A 25,480-nucleotide genomic window follows, 5' to 3' on the forward strand; every position below is an offset into this window, starting at 1 on the left:
TATTATATATCCTTGTTTGAATATTCATTTTATGCTTCATATTAAAAAGACTAGTTCAAACCCAAGATACATTGGATAATCACAAACATTTGGATCTCTTTTCTGAAGGAGGAGTGTGTGGGCCTAGAATGTGGGGTTTTTGTAATTTATTCTGTCTTTACAAAATCATATTTTTTTTGGTCATTTTTTAGTTTACTAACCTGTTTGCATTTTGTATATCTGTATTTCTAATGCTCTGTATTTCAGTGTTTTGAATGTTTTCTGTAAACTTCTTCAGGCACAGCTCATTGTGGAAAAGTGGCATTTAAATAAACTCAATTAATCAACATTTGAATAAATTGTTTTTAAAGTCTCTTATAAATAATACCTTTAAGCTGAGGAAAATTGCACAAGGAACCATGACTTTACACAATAGTTTTTGAAATTATTAAGTACTGTTATAGACAGGATAAACCTAGAAATTAATAAATGCTAGGATTTTGGTTCCTCTTCATGGATCACTGCCTTGCCGTGGTGAAGGGGCTTGAATAACTCAGAGAAGCTATGAGCTATGCCGTGCAGGGCCACCCAAGATGGACAGGTCATAGTGGAGAGTTTTGACCAAACGTGATCCACCTGGAGGAGGAACCGGCAAGCCACTCCAGTATCCCTGCCAAGAAAACTCCATGGACAAAGACAACAGGCATATAAAAGTTATGACGCTGGAAGATGAGCCCCTCAGGTCGGAAGGCGTCCAACATGCTACTGGGGAAGAGCGGAGGGCAAGTACAAGTAGATTCAGAGCTGATGAAGCGGCTGGGCTAAAGCCGAAAGGTCGCTCAGTTGCGGATATGCCTGGAAGCGAAAGGAAAGTCCAATGCTGTAAAGAAAAATATTGCATAGGAACCTGGAATGCAAAAACCATGAACCTTGGTAAGCTGGATGTGGTCAAAAATGAGATGGCAAGAATAAATATTGACATCCTGGGCATCAGTGAACTAAAATGGACAGGAATAGGCGGATTCAGTTCGGATGACTATCATATCTACTACTGTGGGCAAGAAACCCGTAAAAGAAATGGAGTGGCCCTCATAGCCAAGAAAAGAGTGGCAAAAGCTGTACTGGGATGCAATCTCAAAAATGATAGAATGATCTCGATACGAATCCAAGGCAGACCTTTTAACATCACAGTAATCCAAGTTTATGCACCAACTACTGGTGCTGAAGAAACTGAAATTGACCAATTCTATGAAGACTTACAACACCTTCTAGAAATGACACCAAAGAAGGATGTTCTTCTCATTATAGGGGATTGGAATGCTAAAGTAGGGAATCAAGAGATAAAAGGAACAACCGGCAAGTTTGGCCTTGGAGTTCAAAACGAAGCAGGGCAAAGGCTAATAGAGTTCTGTCAAGAGAACAAACTGGTCATCACAAACACTCTTTTCCAACAACACAAGAGACGACTCTACACATGGACATCACCAGATGGGCAGCATCAAAATCAGATTGATTATATTCTCTGCAGCCAAAGTTGGAGAAGCTCTATACAGTCAGCAAAAACAAGACCTGGAGCTGACTGTGGCTCAGATCATCAGCTTCTTATAGCAAAATTCAAGCTTAAACTGAAGAAAGTAGGAAAAACCACTGGGCCGGTAAGATACAATCTAAGTCAAATCCCTTATGAATACACAGTGGAAGTGACGAACAGGTTTAAGGATTTAGATTTGTTTTTTTTAAAAAAATAATATTTATTACCTTTCCAACAATTTAAACACTACCAAAAAAAAAGAACAATACAATACAATACAGAAACACTACACAACACCAACACACCAAACTGACAAAACAAAACAAAAACAGTTTAAAACACATCAAACAATTTCAATATCCTATCCTTCATTCACTTATTTCAACGACCTCCTCACACCTCCCTTCTTGTATTCCACTTCTATTAATTGTTTCAGCAATTCCTTTCCATCTTCCTCTGTTTTCTATCCTATAATTATCTTAACACATTCTAACCTTATTTTTTCCTTTAATATTCTATTAATCTATTTATACTTAATTCCTTATAACATTTCTACTAAAGCCATATAACTTCATTCCAACATTCTTCTAACATTCATTAATTTTACAATATTTCTGTAAATAGTCTTTAAACTTTTTCCAGTCTTCTTCCACCGACTCTTCTCCTTGGTCTCGGATTCTGCCAGTCATTTCCGCCAGTTCCATATAGTCCATCAACTTCATCTGCCATTCTTCCCGGGTGGGTAAGTCTTGTGTCTTCCAATGCTTCTAGATCCAACACTTCAGTGTTTTCAAGAACCAGCCATTCTCTCAGCCAGCAAAAAGCAGCTGTTAAGGATTTAGATTTGGTGGACAGAGTGCCTGAAGAACTATGGATGGAGGCTCGTAACATTATACAGGAGGCAGCAACGAAAACCATCCCAATGAAAAGGAAATGCAAGAAAGCAAAGTGGCTGTCCAACGAGGCCTTACAAATAGCGGGGGAGAGAAGGCAAGCAAAATGCGAGGGAGATAGTGAAAGATACAGGAAATTGAATGCAGATTTCCAAAGAATAGCAAGGAGAGACAAGAAGGCCTTCTTAAACGAGCAATGCAAAGAAATAGAGGAAAACAACAGAATGGGAAGAACCAGAGATCTGTTCAAGAAAATTGGAGATCTGAAAGGAACATTTCGTACAAAGATTACCATAATAAAGGACAAAAGTGGTAAGGACCTAACAGAAGCAGAAGACATCAAGAAGAGGTGGCAAGAATACACAGAGGAATTATACCAGAAAGATGATGTCTCGTACACCCCAGGTGGTGTGGTTGCTGACCTTGAGTCAGACATCCTGGAGAGTGAAGTCAAATGGGCCTTAGAAACCACTGCTAATAACAAGAGCGCTCGAAGGGTTGAGGGAGCTGGGTTTGTTTAGCCTGGGAAAGAGGAGACTGAGAGGAGATATGATAGCCATCTTCAAATATCTTAAGGGCTGTCCCATGGGAAATGGAACAAGCTTGTTTTCTCCTGCTCTAGAGGGTAAGACCTGAAGCAATGGATTTAAATTACAAGAAAGGAGATTCTGACTAAAGATCATTAAGAGTTGTTTGACCATGGAACAGACTCCCTCAGAAGGTGGCAGAGGCAGACTCTCCTTCCTTGGAGGTTTAGAAGCAGATGTTAAATGGCCATCTGTCAAGGTTGCTTTAGCTGAGATTACTGCATTGCAGGGAGTTGGACTAGATGACCCTTAGGATCCCTACGATTCTATTATTTTACATAAAAAGGTAAAGGACCCCTGACAGTTAAGTCCAGTCGCGAATGACTCTGGGGTTGCGGTACTCATCTCACTTTACTGGCTGAGAGAGCCGATGTTTGTCCACAGTTTTTCCGGGTCATGTGGCCAGCATGACTAAGCCGCTTCTGGCGAACCAGAGCAGCGCACGGAAACGCCATTTACCTTCCCGACGGAGCGGTACCTATTTATCTACTTGCACTTTGATGTGCTTTCAAACTGCTAGGTTGGCAGGAACAGACCAAGCAACGGGAGCTCACCCTGTTGCGAGGATTCGAACCGCGACCTTCCGACCGGCAACCCCAAGGCTCAGTGGTTTAGACCACAGCGCCACCCACATCCCAATTATTTTACATACATCACATTAAAAAGTATAAATTATCCACGTTTTCAGTTCCCAGTGACAGAAATGAAAACTGAACACAAAAAGGGGACAAAACATGGCTGGATTATGTTATATTCTACAGTATCTCACAGCAATATCTCAATATCTCTCATATCCCAAGTCTGTGTGACTACAAACTGTGAACTGCCCCAAGAGCTATGGATGAAGGGCAGAATACAAATTTAATAATAACAACTTTCCACCTCCCTGTGTAGCATAAATCACAGTGCTGAGTATGTCTCCTGGTTGGATATGATCTGTTCAGAGATTTTAATGGGCAAACTTATTCGAGAATGTTTTATCTTTTAATCAGGAGTGATTGAAAGATTGAAAGTTCTAATCAGGTTCGATGCAGAAGTATTGCAGAATTATTTGAAGCTTTCTTCTACTTGCAAAATCCAGACGGATTAGAATTTGGCAGCGTCACAGCAGTAAATAAAAGAGGAATGAAACATATAACTTCTTCAGTGGATGAAACTCCTCAGTTTTGAATGAATTTGTACCTTGTAACATGGCAGTGTGCACCCTGGCACAATAAAGGATTCAGCAGTAAAAACAGAATTATGTCTGAAGACAGACTATAATTTTAAAAGATTGCAATGTGGAATGCTAAAGCAATACCACCCAGTTTGTCTCACTATTGCTTATGATCAAACTGGCAATGCAATTTCCAGAGTTCCACATAATTCCAGAGATGATAGTGGGATGAGAGCCACAAATATTTTCCTGCCTGCTTCAGCTCTTGTAATAAACGATTTCTCCGTTTCCACCATCGGACTCCCGTTAGCCACTGCTGGAGATGGTCGCTGAGCACCCTGACATAAACAAAGCCCTGTATGCAGAACAGCAATTTAATCTATTTTTTATTTAAGCAGAAGTCAGTTGACCGATGACACCATACTGGACACTGTCTGAAATGGAAAACATGGACCTATGCTTTCCCCTTTTTTATATTCTCAGCTTTGCTTTTATTCTTTTATTCTCTGTAGAGTTATTTTTATGTACGCTAATGATTTAGTCACATATAAATGCCGTATATATATGGTGGAGCAATAAATTGTTCCTTCTTGGCCCCACTGGGACGTGGCTAATCTTTCTGAGCTCTCAGGGTCAGCAGAGTGAATATATTTGTTTGCCATGTTGGGAGCCCCAGGCACCATTCCCCTGGGCAGCTTGCAGCCAGGGCTGCTGCAATAAACAGCTGTGCAAGCCTTTGGGAGGCAGACGCGTGAGAGTGAGAGGGCATCGGAGGAGGAAGGAGAAAGGGACAGAGGCCAGTGTTGCACGCAGCACCCGACCAGTATTCGAGGCAGCCCAGGGTGCCACAGCACACTGACCTAGTAGCTTACTCCATTGAAGGTGGGTTTAGGATTGCAGCCTGCATGTTAGCATATTTGCTGCCCTCTGGTGTTCACATAGAACATTAACTTTGCCCACTGTTCAAGGGGCCCCTCTTCAAGAAATAGTACAGTCGTACATACGCTTCAGGTTACAGACTCTGCTAACCCAGAAATAGTGCTTCAGGTTAAGAACTTTGCTTCAGGATGAAAACAGAAACCATGCCCTGGAGGCACGGCAGCAGCAGGAGGCCCCCTTAGCTAAAGTGGTGCTTCAGGTTAAGAACAGTTTCAGGTTAAGAACGGACCTCCGGAATGAATTAAGTACTTAACCCAAAGTACCACTGTATCTGTAAGCAAATTTAAAATGGAAAAAAAAACCCACATTCAGTAGCAGAATATGGGGGTGGGGGTGTTCCTGCAAGCATTAGCTAACACTTATCTATATTGCTGTGAAAAGCCGATTTTGACTGATCTAGTGGTAGACAGAGAAGAAGCAATGAATTCAAATAGCAGAAGAGCAGATTTAGGTAGGATATCAGGAATTGCAGACCAATGAATCAAAATGTCCAGAGAAAGTATCTGTACCAAGAATTTGAGCAGATGATTATGTTTAAAACATACAGAAACAGCAATAAACCGTTTAGAAAATCCAAATATGATTTGTTTTAATCTAATTACAAAATACATTGAAGCAGCTGTAGGCTATAGTCTTCAAGTGACTAAACAATGTTTTTAAAGGGGGAAATGTTATCTAAATTGTGCTTGGGTTCATTTTTTCAAAATTAATTGTTACAGCAAATGATGATGCAATATTTCCCATAAGAAAACCCTCATGGCAGAGCTATATGCTATTAATGTGGGGCTGCTGCTAAAATGGGATACTCATTTCAAGTTCTCCATAATTGACATCACTGTACTGCGTGTTGCACTGGCCCTACCGCACAATGCAATGAGATCACAAGGAACATGGCAGGGAGTCCCCATTCTTAGCAGAGACCTCGTGTTTCTTTTAACATTTTGCTCTGCCCCATTTTGACTGAAGCCTGGTCTAAGTGTTATACTTTGTGTGAGAAGCGAAATGGAAAATGGTTTGCTCTGAAAGCCTCTTTTGTGTGCTGTGTGGCATCTTGTCTCCAATCACACAGATGTTTGTGTTGATTTTTTACTGTGTGTGGAAATACAGTCAGACACAGACAGTATTTAAACTAAGTTCTGCCTTCTGTTTCTGTAAGGTCTAACATCACCACTCTTTTGGGGCAGACTGATTACCCCCTTCCTGCATGCCATATTCTCAACAACCATTCAGAGAAAGAGGTTGCCAGTCTGGCTGCTGCACAAACTGCTCTGGCTAAATGTAAATGTTGCCCTTATTATGCAAGTGGGATAGAATGCCAAACTATCACAGACTTCTTGTTGCAGAAAGCAGGGGATTCAATATGCAACCAACACATGATACACACTGCAAACAAGCAAAGATACCACATGAGAACTCCATTCGTGAGGGAACTGAAACATTTAAACTTGACCTTGTAGGAAAGATAACATGTTCTCTGCTGTGACAAATCCAATCCATCTATAAAGCTTCCAAATTTACCACTAATGTACTTCTTCATGTTTTTCCTCTGTCACATGTTCGCATACATGCCATTGATCAAGTAGTCTAGCTTAGTGTAACGCCTTCTCTGAAGAGATTCAAGCATCTTTCTACCTACCAGCACTGTAACGAAGAGAAAGAAGACCACCCCCAAAAGCAAGGCAGCTGTAAGTATGCTTTTGTCACCAAAGTGAAGGGAATGTTCCTTGCTGGGCTCTCCATTAAGCATATCACCTTTCAAGCCTTGTTGCCCATTGCCAAGATGGACATCATGTAAAGAAGCAGAAGAAATCTTCATAAGCAGTGGGCTGAGGCTACCAGCACTAGATCCAGCAGTGGTAGATGGGTTGGGAACAGTGGTACTTCTTCTTAGATTTGTAGTGGCCCAAGGTGCATTCTTATGATAAGCTGTAGTAGACCTAGTGGTTGTTGCCTTTCTAGGAGACATGTGAGGAATTATAGTACCAGGCTGGGTGCCAGTGGTAATAGTAGGTGACTTAACTGTGGGCTGCGCAGTGGGAATACCAGGCTCAATAGCATTTGGAGTACTTGGGGACAACAAACTCTTGAGTTCAGGCACTGTTGAAGAACCCAAGCTCTTTGAACCATTTGCCCTTCTGCTTTGTGGATGCTGGGAGTGTCCACCCATCTCATCTATGTGTTTATCATCTAAGTGGTTCAATACTTCCACACTCTTTGGGGGAATTGGCTTTTGCAAAGGACCTGACCCATGCAGAGGGCTTGTTGGGCTGTGAGGATTGAACATAGCAGCCAGTGCAGACACAGACTTCCCATTCAGAGTTGGGTGGGAGAGCTGAACTGAAGGAGGAGTTGGCATGGGAACCTTTGCATCTAAAAAGGAAGAAAGGAGGTATTATTTGCTAATACTTTCAACAAGCAAGTCCCCACACAAATACAAATTAAGGGTGAAGAGCCCTTAATTTATTTCAGAATCACTATCCTGCACCCCAGTAGAGGAGACTCGCATTCTGATTCTGCTTACAAAGAACCCTAGAGATTGCAGATTCTGCAGGAATGTTGGGAATTATTATTATTATTATTATTATTACTCAGAATCCTACACAGAACTACAATTTCCAGAATCCCTTGCTGGGGAACCATTACTGTCAAAAAGTTCAAAACTAGCTCACATGTATAGTTTAGACATGCCTTCAGTTCAATTGCCTCCTGGTAGGGCTACAATTCTATGCACACTTGCTTGCGAGTAAGCCTTGTTAAATTTGGTGGAAGTTACTTAAGAGCAAACTTTCCTAGGATCAAGTATGCTTAGATGCTCTAACACAACACTACAATGCACAAACTGTACAATCTGTGGAACATCCCTATTGGTATGGTGAAGCTGTGTTGTCTGCAAATGGTCTGGCTAAAACAAGGACACCCCACAACACTGACTGGATCTTAGAATCATATAACTGTAGGTTTTGGAGGGATCCCAAGGATCATTTAGTTGAACCCCCTACAGTGCAGAAATCACAGCTAAATAATCTTTGACAGATTCAGTTTAACAGATTGCAATACATAATAAAATCAAAATTTATCCTAATATCAACATAACCCTGTTTAAAGGTAAAGGTACCCCTGCCCGTACGGGCCAGTCTTGCCAGACTCTAGGGTTGTGCGCTCATCTCACTCTATAGGCCGGGGGCCAGCGCTGTCCGGAGACACTTCCGGGTCACGTGGTCAGCGTGACATCACTGCTCTGGCGAGCCAGAGCCGCACACGGAACGCCGTTTACCTTCCCGCTGGTAAGCGGTCCCTATTTATCTACTTGCACCCGGGGGTGCTTTCAAACTGCTAGGTTGGCAGGTGCTGGGACCGAGCGACGGGAGCGCACCCTGCCGCAGGGATTTGAACCGCCGACCTTTCGATCGGCAAATCCTAGGCGCTGAGGCTTTTACCCACAGCGCCACCCGCCCTGTTTAGGGAAGTTTTAATATTTGAAGTTTTATTCTGTTTTTAGTGTTCTGCTGGGAGCTGCCCAGAGTAGCTGGGGAAACCCAGCCAGATGGGAGGGGTATAAATTTATTATTATTATTATTATTATTATTATTATTATTATTATTACTATTATTACTATTACCACCACCACAACTTCATTATCTATACTGCACCCATCTGGCTGGGTTTCCCCAGCCACCCTGGGCAACTTACAGCATATCTGAAAATATAATAAAAACATCAAACATTAAAAACTTTCCTAAACAGGACTGCCTTCAGAGGTCTTCTAAAAGTCAGATAGTTGTTTATTTCCTTGACGTCTGATGGGAGGGCGTTCCACAGGGTGGGCGCCACTACCAAGAAGGCCCTCTGCATGGTTCCCTGTAACCTCACATCTCGCAGTGAGGGAACCTCCAGAAGACCCTCGGCGCTGGACCTCAGTGTCCGGGCTGAATGATGGGGGTGGAGACGCTCCTTCAGGTATATTGGGCTGAGGCCATTTAGGGCTTTAAAGGTCAGCACCAACACTTTGAATAAAACAGTCAATAATAAAACAGCAACATGAAGCAAGAAAATCTTCCACTGTCAATCAACACTTTTTCTTTTTAAAAATCATTGTTTACCTTTTATCATTCGGTAGGTCACCAGTCCTGACACTTGTCTCACCAGGAAGGTTTCATTAGTAGGATAATAGAACAGGTAGCAATTTGTGTAATTTCCTTTGCTCCTGGTATTAAAGACCACATAGTTGCACTTCTTGCTGTCTGGAAAACACACACACAAACACACAACCTAAATATACTGTAACACTGGAGAGACTTTATATCTGATATATTTATGATAAGACATCTCAATCTAGAGTGGAATAGTCCTCAATATTCCACCTTGCTGGCTTAGTTCCCACTTGGGCGGGAAACCTGTTACTGGGCTGTCCCATTCCAGAGTTTGTTCGTTCATGTTTGTGTAACTAGCTAGCTAGTCAGCGTTATTATTAGCCTAGCTTTCTACCCGATGGGCTAGTTTCTATATGAAGGAGAATTATTTTTTTCATATGGCGGAGCTCCCCTCATTCTGAAGTGGTATAGCCCAGTCATGACGTCACACGCACTATGAGAAGAATTCCAGACCTTTGTCAGGCTCCAAAAGTGCCACAGTTTAGGACAGCCCAATGTTAGTTGGAGATTCAGAGTTGCATCCAGCCAAGTTCAATTCAGTGTAGACCCACGGAATTAATGAAACTAAGTTTCATGGCCCTTAATTTTGATGGGTCTACTCTGAGTAGGACTAGCAATGGGTACCACTCTCATTCTCCTCCCCCGTGCCCTCTCTGAACTTGACAGGGCAGACTCTGGTCTTTCAAATTTCAGTGGGTGGTGCTCTGTGCAAACCCCAAATTTGGTGCCACCTGCCTCTCGCCTTCCATTCTGTGCACTATGTCACCCCCTTGGCTCGGTGCTGCCCCAAATCTGCCTCTGGGCGGAGAGGCTGAAAAAACTCAGAGGAACTGGTTCATTAACCTTTCAACTTATTTTGTGACATTTTTATCCCACCCTCCTTCTGGTGTACCAGGCAACCTGTGCTTTTTCTCCCATTCTGTACACTCATATACCCTGTGAGGTAGATTAGGTTGAAAAACCACACCAGCAGCCGGCTCTGTCCCATTCTGAGAAGGAAAAGACTCCACTGTTACTAGCTATGCACTCACCAATCCATTCCTGCATTGCAGGGGATTGGACTAGATGACAATCACAAATTGTGGGCGTCACAATTTAATGATGTCGACAAGCTGGAACGTGTGCAGAGGAGGGCAACCAAGATAATCAAAGGTCTGGAAACCAAGCCTTGAGGGAGTTGGTATGGTTAGCCTGGAAAAGAGGAGACTGAGAAGAGATATGATAGCCATCTTCAAATATCTTAAGGGCTTTCACACGGAAGAGGGAGCATGCTTGTTTTCTGCTGCTCTGGAGGGCAGGACCAATGGCCTCAAGTAACAAGAAAAGAGATTCTGACTAAACATTTGGAAACCTTTCTGACAGTAAGAGCTGTTCGGCAGTGGAAAACTCCCATTAGAGATGGTGGACTCTCCTTCCTGGGATGTTTTTAAGCAGAGCTTGGATGACTATCTGTCATGGAAGCTTTAGTTGAGAGTCTTGCATTGAAGGGGTTGGACTAGAGGACCCTTGGGTCCCTTCCAACTCCATAATTCTATTATTCTATGATTCATCCTAGTCAGCAGCTGTGAACTTGGCTTTCTAAAAGCAGCATGAATATGAACTCTGGGAGCATCTGCTCTCCATGTGTGCAAGACGTAGCTGCTTAGAAAAGGCTAGGTGGTGAGACTAGCAGCCAAGATGAGGATTAGAGTGGGCAGGTCTCCTGAGTCTTAAACCTGAGACTGAGGGGACAAAGCCTGGCAAAAAAGGAGTGAAACATCAGGGTCAGGAAGTGGGAAGTAGCTCCAGGGCAGGGGGGCTCAGGGTGCGGTCTGGTAAGCATCATGGAAGTACTATTAGAGGGGGCAGATTAAAGCAAGACTCTAAGCCCTCTTATTGAATATACTCAACATTAAATTTTCTGCACTTCATGATTTCCAGAGCTATAGATGCTCTTGACATATAACTACATGTGGCTGGAAACATGGATGGCTGGAAGGTTGGGGGGGGGGAGAGAAGTCACATTTGGAGAGGGGATTAGAAGGAAAGCACTAGCCATATCTGAGCTCCCACAATTGATTGCAAGCTCCAACTCAGTCCATCCCAGCTCATTTCAAGTGCAGTCAAGTGACACATCTATATGATAAACATAGACTGATTTTAGGCCAGCTATAGCTGTCATGGATCCCCATAATCACCCCTCCCTCAATTCTGGGAACTGTAGTTTGGTGAATTCTATAATTCACACACACACACACACACACACACACACACACACACACACACACACACTAGTTCTCAGGGTTTCCTGTAGTGGGGAAATGACTGGCTGTCAAACTAATTTAAGCCTGTAATGTAGATGCACCTAAAGAGCACCGTTTTTACCTGCACCCAAGCAGCAGACATCAACACAGGCTTCCCAAGATGAAGCATGGATTGGATCTTCCCCCCGGATGCCTTTGGAAAAGGCTGCTTTGATGTCAATAGTGATGTTCTCCATCTTCTCCGTGGAACACACTTGATTTTGGGATGGCTTTGGCAAGGTATAAAAGGCCATGGCAAAGAGGCAAGCTGAGCACCATGCAATCCGGATGGACATCTCTTTCCCTTAGCTGTGACAGACTCCTTACAGTTCTTTTGTTACCATCAGGGTGAGTAAAACTCAGGGTACAGCAATTTTAAGAAAGCTGTGGTGTTTGCATTTGTTCTAGTGAAAAAATGATGAGATAATATCTTACTGTTTAATGCCACAAACAAAAATAAATTCTCATTTCCATTAATATTCACGTATAATTAATTTTTCAAACCAATTAAAAGGAAGTTTGTTGGCATCCATCTGTCTTGAAAGACAACAGAGTGTGCCTCCAGGGGTGAAGTCAAACGGCTGTGTTAGCAGTGACCTCCCCAGGGCGCCAGGCTGGGCAGTGAGTGTGGAGGTCCTGGGCTGGCCAGGTGACACCACCCTCTCAGTCTCACTGATGTGGTCCAAAGCAAAGCAAAGCAATTGGGTTGGCACCAGGTTGGCTGCAGGAGTTGCCAAAAGGAGGACTTACTCCTTAGCCCTGCTTTCTCCCAAAGATATCCCACAAGACAGTGAATGTTTAGGATCAGAGTTTTCCTTCTCTTAGATGGGCTACCTTTTCAGGTGGATGCTCCTCACTTCCCTCTACAGCATGTGCAGAAACTGCCTTCTTGGTGGTTAGACCCACTATTGGTCTCGTCTGCTCAATCCGCCAGAGCTGCTTTTCCCATGTAGGGGAAGTTCCTAACTCACTGAGGGTTTGAGACCCGTTGGCTACCCTCACTTGGTTTAGCTGGCCAGTTGGAGCTATTCCCAGGGTGTGGCCGTTGTAGCCTGCTGACAGCTTCAAGGAGCCACAGGTGAGAGCTGAGTACAGGGTGGGGACTCCAGAAGGAGCATGGCATGTCCCCCACCAGAGGCACAACACTTCCCCTTGCACCCCATACAGCCCTGAAAGCAGGAATGTGAACTAAAACAACAAAAGTAATGTTAAGAGTAGAAAAAGGATGCACACAGGTCAATGTGCTGCTGGATAAAATCAAAGGCCCATTGAGTCCAGCACCCTGCTCTCAAGGTGGTCGGGCGCTTATGAGGCCTCAAGTGCAATAGCAGCCGTCTCCTCACTTGTGATTCTAAGCAACTGCTATTCAGAGGAATACTGCCTCTGACACTGGAGACAAAACATCACCCTCAGGTTTTGTAGCCATTGGTAGCCTTATGCTCCATTAATTTCTCTAATCTTCTTTTAAAGGCACCCCAAGTTGATGGCCATCATATCCTTTGGGAATGAATTCCACAGCTCAACCATGCATTGTGTTCAGTAGTACTTTGCTATTCATGTAGCTCATGAAAAACAACAGGCTTCATTTGTTGCAAATCAAGAGGTATACATTAGCTTCTCAGATATCTGCTTCTTGGGGTATTTGATATTGATATCACTGTATCAATATATTGTATATATTGATATCAGCTTCTTGGGGGTTTTTTATGCAAGACATTCCTACTCTCAAACCAGTAGTTTATTTGGGACATTGAACGTACAAAAAAGGGAGAACTCCGTATGCATGCATGTTTCCACATGCCTCAACACTGCACTTAAAGGGCACAGAACCTCTGCACTTCCCTCTAAGCGAACAACACTCACACCACAGTGATCTGTGGCTAAGAAAGAAGCTGTGTTGGCTCAAAGAGTCTGGCACATGGAATAACTGTGTAATCCTATGAATGTCTCTTACAGGGCTCGGGAACAGATGAACAATTTGGAACTGTCCTCTTATATCATTTTCCTAGGTATAGTTACATTTGTAATCTCTTATTTATTGCACCCGATGTACATCTAACATATGGTTGAAAATATCATGAGCATATTTGTTTAAGGCTTAAGAAAAAAGGCAAATTAAACACATTCTCTTTCCCATGCCACTTTTTCTTTTCTGGGTAGGCAACCTAGATATGAACCACTAGTCTTTCAAAAAATTTAGAATCATCCTTACAATGAGTGAAGGGATGAAAAAGGAAGGGAAGGATAGTGAGACTAGTGAAGGGGATGTAAGGAGGGAGCTCTTATCCTCACAAGTAGCATAAAACATTTAACTCTTCCAGCTTTGCTTCTGATTGTATTTTAATGTCCTGACACTCTCAGATAACATATTTCAAGATTTCTGAAGTTTTTCTGCATTTGAGACCCATAATTTCACAAGACCGTCACAAACTGGAGTCTGCTAGGTCTGGCTCCCACCAGGTTTGTGGCAATTAAATACACTGAGAATTGGCATCCATCTGTCTTGGGAGACAATGGAGGAGCTGCACCTTTGGGGGTGAAGTCACACTGTTGGAAGGTTACAGAACTTGTTGTGGCTGTAGAGACAAATTTGGGAAAGACATGTTTTGTTGCATTATATTATTAATTTTATTAAACCAAACAATTTAGCTCAGCAATGGAAGAACCAGACTGAAAAACCCATGAACATATGCGAAAATATTATCTGGGATACAGCAATGTCTGAGTGTCTCACCAGACATAGGAGGACAATTTCAGGCTTAACAAATAGAGACACCTTCCATGGAACGTGGACCCCTTTCTTTTACTAGGTTAATGACCAAAATCAAGATCTCGTACCAACTGCTCAATATTCTCAGTGGAGAGGTTACATAAAGTAATACGTCTGAATGTTGAATGCTGGATAAGTGTTTACTAGTTTTTGGATGTTCCTTTGCATTTAAAAAACCAACAATAATAAAAATTTGTCTTAAAAAAAAATTAAACCAAGCAATTACAGCTGATCTTTACCCAGCTGCTCAGTGTCAGATTCCTGCAGGTTTTATTGTAATTTTAGTAGCTCTGGGACATTCTGGAAGGTCTCCTGCTTCATTGAGCCAGGACTCCACTGAAGGTCTTGCCTCCTGTCCCATCCATTCTGCTCAGGTGTGAGTCAGATGGAAGGCATAACAACCACCACCACCACCTCAGGGATGTGTGACTCACACCACATAGGTGGTATTTGCCACAGGTGGGGCAAGAATGTAAGGATGTGTTTGGGCCCTTTCCTTCCTTCTTTCCTAGACCTGAGGCAGATTTCACCAAAGTAGCTGGATTTCCTGTGAAAATCCACTTTCCCAAAGAGAGCTTTCCAGAAAGGCTTCCTTCAGTTGGTTTATGTACTAGAATACTCTGAATTGCCTTCTTGCCCATGTTACTTTAAGGAGTGCTGTAGTCAGAATACCCAATAAAACGTTATATACATTTAATGTACATCTGCGTTATACATTTAAAGGCACAAGTGCGGGACCAGAGGAAAGAGGTAAAGGGAGAGCTTGAGAGGATTGGGGGAGAAATGCGACTTGCAATCTTAGGGTGCTTTGGACTACAGTTGCAATTGAAATCATTCAACCCCCATTGCAAATTGGGTTTATTATCAAAATTTACAGACTTTCTGCTATTTGCAATGAGCAAATCAAACAAAAACAATTGAAATAGCTCAACAAAACAGGTGCTTCAAGGTGTTTCCCCACTTGAAGCATCCAAAGTCTCTAGGAACATTCAGTACCTTTAATATTTTGTTGTATCCTGCGCCTTGTTTGTGAAGCAAATTCCTTTGTTCCAGCCTCATACATATTGTCCGGGGGGGGGGGGGATCCTTATCATAATTTATAATCATCTCCCACGTAGTTCAGGTGAGAGTTCATCTAATGTCTTCATCTAATGTCTTTCTCAACAGCCCGGCATACAGAAATTACCGTATTTTTTGCTCTATAAGACTCACTTTTTCCCTCCTAAAAAGTAAGGGGAAATGTGTGTGCGTCTTTTGGAGCGAATGCAGGCTGCGCAGCTATCCCAGAAGCCAGAACAGCAAGAGGGATTGCTGCTTTCGCTGCGCAGCAATCCCTCTTGCTGTTCTGGCTTCTGAGATTCAGAATATTTTTTTTCTTGTTTTCCTCCTCCAAAAACTAGGTGCGTCTTATGGTCTGGTGCGTCTTATAGAGTGAAAAATACAGTAAGTCACTGGGGCGAGTGATGAAGTGATGCAGGCCCAGTTCAGATATGATGCTTTCATTTATCCTGGATTATACAGTGGTACCCCGCAAGACGAACGCCTCGGAAGACGAAAAACTCGCTAGACGAAGGAGTTTTTCGTTTTCTTAGCCGCTTCGCAAGACGCATTTCCCTATGGGCTTGCTTCGCAAAACGAAGCTTGCCCCGCAAGCTCCGGGGATAGCGGGGAAGCGCAGCGCGTCTTCCCCGCTGTCCCCGGACCTCTTTTGAAGCAAGGGGCGGCGGGGAGAAGATCGCTTCTCCCCGTTGCCAGCCCCGCAATCTCCGGGGACAGAGGGGAAGGCGCACGGCACTTCACCTCTGTCCCCGGACGGTCTCCATAGGAACGCATTGATTGATTTTCAATGCATTCCTATGGGAAACCGTGCTTCGCAAGACGAAAAACTCGCAAGAAGAAAAAACTTGCGGAACAAATTAATTTCGTCTTGCGAGGCACCACTGTAGAGAATAAACCAGAGTTTCCCAGTTTGAATGTCACAGAAAACTGTGGTTTCCCCAAGCTCCTGAAACCTTTCTTATGGACTTGGAGTATGAGAAAAGAAAGAAGAGAACTCCTGGACACACTTGTACTTGAGCGATTGTTACACTTGATTTAGGCTACATAACATTTATTTTCTTATTTTCTTATTTTATAAGCTTATTTGCTTATTTTTCTACCATCCTCAATCTGCACGATGCTTTACATAATATAGCAGGATAGACCTCTGCACTGAGGAGCTTACAATCTGTAAATCAGCACAAGAGAGACAACGGAAGAGAAGGTGGGCACTGGAGGCAGGAGTAAATAGGCTTTAAAGATCAGCACCAACACTTTGAATTGTGCTCAGAAACGCACTAGGAGCCACTGAAGATTTTTTGGACCGGTGTTATTTGGTCTTGGTGGCCACTCTCAGTCACCAGTCTAGCTGCCGCATTCTGGATTAGTTGTAGTTTCCGGGTCACCTACAAAGGTAGCCCCACATAGAGTGCATTGCCGTAGTCCAAGCGGGCGATAACTAGTACAGCTAAGACTACTCTGGCGAGACAGTCTGCGGGCAGGGAGGGTCTCAGCCTGCGTACCAGATGGAGCTGATAAACAGCTGCCCTGAACACAGAATTGACCTGCGCCTCCATGGACAGCTGTGAGTCCAGAATGACTCCCAGGCTGCACTCCTGGTCCTTCAGGGGCACAAGACCAGGGAGTCCTCCACACCTGCCCCACCAAAAACTTCTGTCTTGTCAGGATTCAACCTCAATCTGTTAGCTGCCATCCATCCTCCAACCGCCTCCAGACACTCACACAGGTGGGCACAGCTGGGTGAGACCAACTCCACCCTGTTCACCCACCCAGATCTCTGTGATGCAAGCCAGATCAGCCTCCTCATCCATAATCAGATCTTGGATGAGGGAGATTTTATTCTGGGCTGCTCTGGCGCTCAACAACAGCAGTCACAGACCTGAGGGCTGCCCCAGGTTGGAGGAGGGGCTGGCACAGGGGCGCCGACTTATAAAAAATATTGGGGGGGCCCATACCGGGGTCCTGCCCCGGGAAGTTTTCTAAGTTCCAATGTCAGAGGCGCCCGGCAGAGCAGCCCTCTCAGCCACGGCAGCCTGGCTCTCCCAGCCCCCGGGGGCCGCCCTCCTCCCTCGCGCACCCGCAGCGTTCCCGCCCGGGGAGGCGGCGCCCCCAAGGACTCAGGTTCAGTTGTACCTGAGAAGCCGAGCACCTTGGCTCCCAAACAAATCGGCTTCTGAACAATCGAAACCCGGAAGTGAGTGTTCTGGTTTTCAAATGATTTTTGGAGGGCGAACATCCGGTGCGGCTTCCGATTGGCTGCAGGGGGCTCCTCTGGCAGAAGCCGCACTCTGGTTTTCAAATGGTTCCGGGAGTCGAATGGACTCCCGGAACGCATTCTGTTCGAGAACCAAGGTACAGTGGACGCTCGGGTTGCGAACGTGATCCATGTGGGAGGCACGTTCGCAACCCGCAGTGTTCGCAACTCACATTGCTGCGTCTGCGCACACACAGGTTGTGATTTAGCGCTTCTGCGCATGCACAAGTGCCAAAACCTGGAAGTAACCCATTCCGGTACTTCTGGGTTTCAGTGCATCCATAACCTGAAAATGCTTAAGCTGAAGCATCTGTAACCCGAGGTATGACTGTATGTACCAGTCCTAAGGAACTGGCCAAGTAAGGCAATCAGCATCTGCAGGTCCCTTGACAGACAGGAGAGAAGCCACACTCTTGGATTTCTGTTGGTAGATGCCTCTTCCTGAGATGCTTGTATTATGCTAATCATAGAATCATAGAGACAGAAGGGACCCCAAGGTCATCTAGTCCAGCCCCCTGCAATGCAGGAATCTTAGCTCAAGCATCCCTGACAGATGGCCACCTAGCCTCTCCCAGGGAGCAGAGACCGTCTGAACAGCTCTTATTGTCAGAAAGCTCTTCCTGATGTTGAGCCGGAAAAGTCTTTCAAAGCTGCTGCACACCTTTGTTTGGGGTCCTCCCCTCCTTGCAAATGTCAGTGGGAAGGAGGGCTCTGTTTCAACAGAAAAATAAAGATTCCCCCTTTCTTCCAGCTTCCACTCATTCGTCTCCGACTGATAATGGACTTGGGAGGCTTTGAGCCCCTTGGGGAGCTGAGCTGTAAAGGACAACCTCCAATTTTCATGCATCAGAAGGAGCCCAGGAGCCCCATCGGGGCTTACCCTGTGCAGGCTGGTTCCCCCCCCACACAAACACACACACTGGGTTGCAATTTTGTGGGTCAGCTTTGGCTGGGAGAGGCAGCCCCCGTTAAGTCTCTGCCAGCCCAATAGCACAGCCCCCCCCCCGCCAAGTCCATGGCAGGAGACAGGCAGTGGCACCCAGACCCCAGAGGCTGCCCTTGGGACTGGCGTTCCCACACTGCCGCCTCCGCAACAAAGGCCAGCGGCCAAGTCCCCCCCCCCCCAGCCGCTTCCTTGGTCCCACAGGAAAGCCAGGCAGGGGCTGCACATCCTGCCCTCCGCCTCTTCCTGCTGCCCCCAACAGACAACCAGGCCTGCAAGCTTCCTCTTCTGACATCGCCCAGGCCCCCACACAGCCCCCCACCAGCAAAACGCCCAGGAGTTTGAAGGGACCCGAGGGCCACGCAGCCAAGGGGTCTAACTCTGCAGGGAAAAGCTTCCTGTCTTTCCTCTGCCCCCTCCCCACCGGAAAGGGATGGTGGCTGCAGGCTCTGCCCCCCCCCCTTAACATCTGCAAAATGATTAAGGCTGATACATTGTGTTACAGGATTTTATCTAGGTAACTTCCCTGAGCTGTCAAGTTGAAAGGGTACATTCAGGCATAATATTTGCAACATTTAACAACTTTAAAGATGTCCCCCCCCCCTGTAATTTCCATAACAGTTGGGAGGACAAAAATATAACCTCCTATGACAACTCCTGCAACCCATGAGCTTTCAGACAAAGATCATGCATGGACAAATGTAAAGATCTTTGGAAAGTATTGATCGAAACCACAGTAACAAACGAATCAATGTATCTTCAAGGGAAAGAATAAGTAGATCCATTTGCATATATAGCTCTGTAGGCTTAATGAGATTCCCACAAAACATTAGGAAGGCCTTTCTGGTGGTGAGAGCAGTCAGACAGGGGAAGGGGCTTTTAGGGAGAGGTCGGGGGGAGGGCATCTGCCAGGGATGCTTTAGCTGTGAGTCCTGAATTGCTGGGGGTTGGACTGGATGACCTTTGGGTCCCTTCCACCTCTATGATTCCATGACCTTTAAGGGAAGTCACCTCCATCTTCGTCTCAGAGCAGATGCCCACAAGCCCTGGGCGGGAAGAGCCCGAGAGAGAGAGAGAGAGAGAGCCCGAGAGAGAGAGAGAGCCCGAGAGAGAGAGAGCGAGAGCCCGAGAGAGAGAGAGCGAGAGAGCGAGAGAGCCCGAGAGAGAGCCCGAGAGAGAGAGAGAGAGAGAGAGAGCCCGAGAGAGAGAGAGAGAGCCCGAGAGAGAGAGAGAGAGCGCAGCCAAGCCCCCTTCACCGCCTGCCCCCCCCCCGCCAGCCCCCTCTCCCCTCCTCCCTAGGCGGCGGCAGCAGCAGCCGCGCGCGGCCCGGGCTCCCCTCGCCGGCCGCGGGAGCCAAGGCGCGCGATAATTTTCTTAAATTATGTCAGCGGCGCCCGGCAGAGCAGCCCTCTCGGCCACGGCAGCCCGGCTCTCCCAGCCCCCGGGGGCCGCCCTCCTCCCTCGCGCACCCACAGCGTTCCCGCCCGGGGAGGCGGCGCCCCCAGGAGAGGCGGCGGCGGCAGCAGCAGCCGCGCGCGGCCCGGGCTCCCCTCGCCGGCCGCGGGAGCCAAGGCGCGCGACGAGGGAGCCAAGGCGCGCGAAAAAAAATTTAATTATTGGGGGGGGCAGAGCCCCCCCAATAAAATTTTTGAGGGGGCTCGGGCCCCCTCAGGCCCCATGGAGTCGGCGCCTATGGGCTGGCACACGACTGTGTGCCCCTCACCCAGCCTGCCCCTCCTCCCTCACCATACCTCCCCCTACTTAGAACCCCTGTAACTGCATTTCCTCAAGACAGAGAAGTCTTTGCTTGCTGAATTTCTGCTTGCCAGGAAGCGAGCTATAACAGTACTTAACTATTTTAACAGTAAATATTTCATAGTTAAGCGGATCCAAAGCCCTGCCAGAAAAGGAAAAGGAAGTGACTCCAGATCCAACCCAGCCACTCCATATTATAAAGCAATACTTCCTTCTGGTGGGTCAGATTACTGGGTGTGTCAACAGATTTCTATCACAGGGCAATTCAGCACATACAGCTAAGAAAAGAACTTTATATGACTTAAAGGGTGTCTCCATAACAGATAAGATTGTGTTAAATCCACTGAGGGCAAGGGGGGGGGGGGGCTGGGATCCACACCCTTCTTTTAAAAAACAGCATAATTACCTGATGTGTGAGACAGAGTCACACATTACATTATTATTAATACATCACACTTAATTTTCCTGGGGGAAATGTGATGGCTGAATAAGCCATTCTAAGAACAATATCCTGTGATTTATATGGCATTTCTCCTAATGCTTGAAGAATCTGAAGGACTAACAAGTTGAGGGGAAAGCCATAAGAGATCCTGACAAGACAGTAGCACAGGGGTGCTTCTCACTGGCCAGGAAATGGGTGTGCCATCCATTCCAGATGGCCTTGCACTGAAAAAGCAGGCGCACAGCTGAGGAGACTTCTTGATCCAGGATCATACCCTTTAGCAGCAGCGTTGCATTTTCTGGACAGGAATAGCTTGGCTACAGTGATCCATGCTCCCCCAGTTGCTTCACAGTGTTTACATACGGCTGCCCGTGAAGACGTCCCAGAAGTCGCAACCAATGCAGAATATAACAGGCAGAATGCAAAGTGCCACAGCTAGATGGCATCATATTATTCTCAAAGAGCTGTACTAGTTACCTATTCACTTCAGAGCCCAGTTCCAGGGGGGCATCTTTACCTCAAAGCCCTCAATGACTTAAGACCCAAATACCTCTCCCCATTTCAATCTGCCCAGGCTGGCCAAGAATGTCCACAAAGGCCTTCCCAGAGTTCCTTTGCCAAAGGAGGTGCACTAGGCAGCAACAAAGGAGTGGTGACCCAGTTGTGTAACACCCTTTTAATTTGCCCAGGCATCTAAAATAGTCATCATCCTATATGTCTGCTCTCCTACATTCAGTGTTTCAGAATTGGTTTTACTTATTTCATTTTTTGTATGATTGCATTTTATTCTGGCATGATTACTTTAGTCATGTCCATTGGGTGCTGACCTGATATTTGCAAAGATGAAGTGCAGTTCAAAAACATTTTACATAAAATTATTTAGCACTAAGAGAACTATAGTTTGTGCCTGTTCTGGAGCTCATTCATTCACTGATGGGCAGGGTTTGTCACTTTCCACTTCTGTACAGTGTCCATGATGCACAGCTTACTTGGTAGAGCATGACTCTCTTAATCTCAGGGCCACATTGGGCAAAAGATTTCTGTATTGCAAGTGGTTGGACTAGATGACCCTCGTGGTTCCTTCCAATTCTACAGTTATATGATTCTAAGAATCTATTTCTTAAGCACCATTGACTATTATTAATGTGTACTGCATCACACCTCTGACATGAACTGGCTAAGCTGTTACAACCGGCACAGAGCAAAACAGTTTGCAGAACAATGTCTATGAGGGAAGAGAACTGGTCAGTTTGGTTGTAATTAAAGCCCCAGGCAAGAGGTAGCAGTGGTGTGGAGTTGGTCTTGGGATACAAAGAAGCAGACAAAGAGGTCTGGGTCTCATGAGGGGAAGGGGAGAGGGACCCTCACACAGCAGTTCTCACCATCCCTGGACACTGGCCATGTGGGTGAGTCTGGAGGTGATAATGCTGGCTGCTTCAGTGCCCTGATTTTAGCCACATTATGCCCTCCCTTACTTTCTAAAAACCAAGAGCAGGGGGTGGGGCTGCACAAAAGGTAAGGGCAACCCTTCCCCAGCCCCCTTGCTGCTTGAGGAAAAGGGCCACGAAACATTAATTGAGCTAAGAACGCTGAAGAAACTCCACAAAGACCAGGAGGGGCCCTATGAGGCGCCCAGGGAGAAGGAAGGGCCTTGTCGGGGTCAGGACAAGAGACAGAGTGCTTGAAGAGCAGGGACCAAAGAAAACTGTGGGGAGAGGAAGCGCAGAGGAGCCAAGGAAGGAGGGCTGTGGCAAAACCTCATAGATGATGCAGTATTGTGGGCTGTGTTAAACTAGAATCCGATTATTAACAGATACATGGTTTTTAATTCATATTTTGAGATTATTGTATTTTAATGACGTTATACTGGGCTCTGATGGGAGGAAGGCTGGTATGCAAATACAAACAGTAATCATGGTGATGGAAGGGTGGAAGTTCACTGCCAAGAACAGATGCAGGTGGGAGCACTGGACTACTGCCTCCCCCTGCACACACGATAAATGTGAAGAGGTCCACACATATCCCTTCAGTTTCTATGAAAGCTGGAACCCTGTGCAGTTGGGGTTTCAGTTCCTGTGGAAATTATGTCTACACCCCTGGGCATCCACACTCAATGTGTGGACACTGGGGATAGGGGAGGAAACATGACTCTGCTCACTGCATGAATGGAGATTAATCTGCTTGTTGTGGTTTCTTCTGCCACTGCTGTATTTTGACCTGGCAACCCCAAGAGGGCTACAAGGTCCAAGAAAAGGGGTGGAGGCCTGAATTTGCACATTAAGTTGAGCCAACCAGCTAATGTTTGGCTGCAGGCTTCTAGTATTAATAATAGCCTTCTCACTGCTGTTTTAGGGCAGAGGGCTGTGACTAAAAGACGACTGAGTGGGGTAGAAGCCTGAGCCCAGGCACAAATCAAGCTTCATCAAAATATAAAGTTCTGTTAGCTGACTTGCTTGGAGTTTTGGTGTTCCCAGAATGGACTATCAGAACTACTGCACAGTGGGAAACTATGGTCCAGAGCAGGGATGGAGACCTCCAGGCGCTCCAGATGCTGTTCGTCTACAGCTCCCCTTGACCCTTGCCAGTGGCCATGTTGGCAGGACCGCCCCGGCCCCGGAGGGCCACAGGTGCCCCATCCCTGACTTCGAGGAAACGCGGCATCTGCCAAAGGCAGCACGAAGAGGACACGCCTCGTTTCTGGGCGTCTTGCCCTGCAGGTTGCAGGCTAGACTGCCAATCCCTTTTCTCCACCATGAATCCTAGAGATCCTTTGGGATCCGGATCTTTCTTCTCTTGTTCCGAGGAGCAGCGGAGCAGAGTCCGATCCCAAGCTCGGCTCTGCAGCCCCACGCGCTCCCACGGCCACGAAGGCCACGAAGGCCACGGCTCAATTCTGCTCCGATTTGGGGGGCTTACCTGGCCCGGCAGCCGGCGCGCTCCCCTCCGACGAAGGTGGCCGGCTTCCTCGACCGCTGCGCGGAGTCAAGGGAGGAGTTGGCGGCCAGGGCGAGCAGCAGCTGCGGAAAGGGAAGAGGAGGACCCGAGCAGACGTCGCCTTCACTCAGAAACAGGAGACGTTTCTTCGGAGGGAATGAGTTCTCCGAGCGAGCAACCCCACCTGTGCCTGCATTTACTCTGATGGGATTTCCTGCCTTGAAAGCTGCGGCTCCAGGAAGGTCTCCTTTCAGCAAGCGCCGCTTTGCATCGCCGCGCCGTCTGGCCGGGAGTCCGCGCTGCTTCCGCGCCCTCCGCTCCGCCTCCCGGCCTGGGCGAGGCTGACCCGGGAACCGAAAGAGGCTGGTTGCTGGGAAGGCGGAAGCGAGAGAGAGGCCTGAGGCCGGGGAGCCGCGCAGCCCTTCCTGCTCCGCCGGGGATTGCTCTCGCCATGGGGGCCGAGCAGAGCGCAGAGGCGGAAAACCGGCATCCCGAGCCCAGCACTTCAGGTGGGGCTCCCTTTCCTTCCCACCTTCGGGGGTTGCTAAATTGGGTGCTCTTTAAAAGGGAGCCCGTGCGCACGAGCTGCGCCTCTCCAGGCTGCTGCTCAGGGATGCTCCGCGGTGCAAACCGGGAGAAAGGCTCGCCTTGTCTCGTCTGCTCTCACACTCCCAGCCAGTCAGCCGCATCCCATCAGCTCACTTTGTGGGCAGCGGTGAGACAAACTTGTGGAACTCACGTTTTTAAAATTACTTGCTACGAACGAACGAAGAGATCAGGCGGCGAGGAAAAGGTGTCTGTTCTAGGAGCATTGCCCCCAATGCTCAAAAATGGCACCCCTGATCTGCAGCCTGAACTGGTCCTTTCTTCTCTGCTATCTGCCAGCCCGATCACCTTTCATTCTGCTTACATGTGCAGACTGAGCACCATTTTTTATTACAGCCTTTTGCAGAACTTTCCTCTAATTTGTCATTCTCTTTATCTTAGCTGAGTTGACCAGGAAGAGCAAGATAAAATGCCACATTCAGGGCCCAGTCCCATCTCAGGGTCCACTTGACAGCAGACACAGTTCATACATACATTTCCAAGTGACACTTTTTGCAAAGTGATGGGCGTGCATGTAAGAATTGGACCTTGGCCTCCCAAAATAGAAGTTACTAGAACTAGAGACAAGAACAGAAAATGTGCAGTCTAATAAGAAATTAAATTTTACAAGTATTATAGTGAGAAATGTATACAGGCAACTCCTGATTTAGGCGCCTCCAAATGATGCATGATGTGCACAGCACCGAACCTGGAAGTCTCCCCGAAACATCACAGAGATGTCATGACAAGGGGCAGAGTGGGCTCCAGAACGGAACTCCCACACAAAATGATGATTGCTTGTAATTCGCTCAGCGGCCTGTTTTGTGAAATCATGGTCTAAAATGGATTTTTGCCTATCTCAAGCAAGCTAGTGTGCGTGGCTAATTCGTGCCCAAACCCCTGCTCCTTGTGCCACAGGGAAGAGGAAGCAACCGACACACTGACTTTGTGTTACATGCAAACCACAAGTGGTAAGCCAAGGTCTGTTCTTGTGGTTTGTTTGGGAGAAGTGCATGTCGCATTATGTCAGGGGTCTGATTGCTCCCTCTCTGTGGCATAGGGAGAAGGGGGTGCGGGTGAATGAACACCGTGCACTGGCATGTTTCACATTTGCAATAAACTGTGGTCTGCTTTAGACTATGGATTCAAATTATGTGCAAACCAGGCCAATGGACCTTTCTATCACAGCCATTGAGTGTGTGGGTGTTTTACACTGTTAA

General features: G+C 46.4%; 2 protein-coding genes across 3 annotated transcripts in view; one reads left to right on the forward strand and one right to left on the reverse strand.

The window, feature by feature from the left end:
* Positions 1–5,643: 5,643 nt before the first annotated feature.
* On the reverse strand, positions 5,644–23,787 carry MANSC1 (MANSC domain containing 1). Its single transcript, XM_028728604.2, has 4 exons — positions 23,658–23,787; positions 11,601–11,922; positions 9,186–9,326; positions 5,644–7,455 (listed from the first exon to the last, which is right to left on the reverse strand). Exons 2-4 carry the CDS (start codon positions 11,812–11,814, stop codon positions 6,635–6,637), a joined length of 1,176 nt encoding a protein of 391 aa, XP_028584437.2. The 5' UTR covers positions 11,815–11,922; positions 23,658–23,787; the 3' UTR covers positions 5,644–6,634.
* Positions 23,788–24,044: 257 nt separating this feature from the next.
* BORCS5 (BLOC-1 related complex subunit 5) overlaps positions 24,045–25,480 on the forward strand; it is a 38,798-nt gene continuing 37,362 nt past the window's right edge. Inside the window, exon 1 of one of the 2 annotated variants that reach the window (XM_028728607.2) lies at positions 24,045–24,184. Coding sequence is in view for 1 of the 2 variants with exons in the window: in XM_028728606.2 (XP_028584439.2) it covers positions 24,127–24,184 (58 nt within the window). In the remaining variant the exon portion in view is untranslated. The remainder of the gene's footprint in view (positions 24,185–25,480) is intronic. The other variant, XM_028728606.2, reaches the window with a different exon arrangement.

This window comes from Podarcis muralis, chromosome 6 (assembly GCF_964188315.1).
Source record: "Podarcis muralis chromosome 6, rPodMur119.hap1.1, whole genome shotgun sequence".
NCBI classification, from domain to species: domain Eukaryota; kingdom Metazoa; phylum Chordata; class Lepidosauria; order Squamata; family Lacertidae; genus Podarcis; species Podarcis muralis.

Coding starts and splice junctions, on each gene's coding strand:
- MANSC1 (XM_028728604.2), bottom strand. CDS start 11,814: ATGTCCATCCGGATTGCATGGTGCTCAGCTTGCCTCTTTGCCATGGCC. Junction 9,327..11,600: donor TGTCTGCTGCTTGGGTGCAG/GTAAAAACGGTG, acceptor TGTGTTTTCCAG/ACAGCAAGAAGTGCAACTAT. Junction 7,456..9,185: donor GACCTACCGAATGATAAAAG/GTAAACAATGAT, acceptor CTTCCTTTTTAG/ATGCAAAGGTTCCCATGCCA.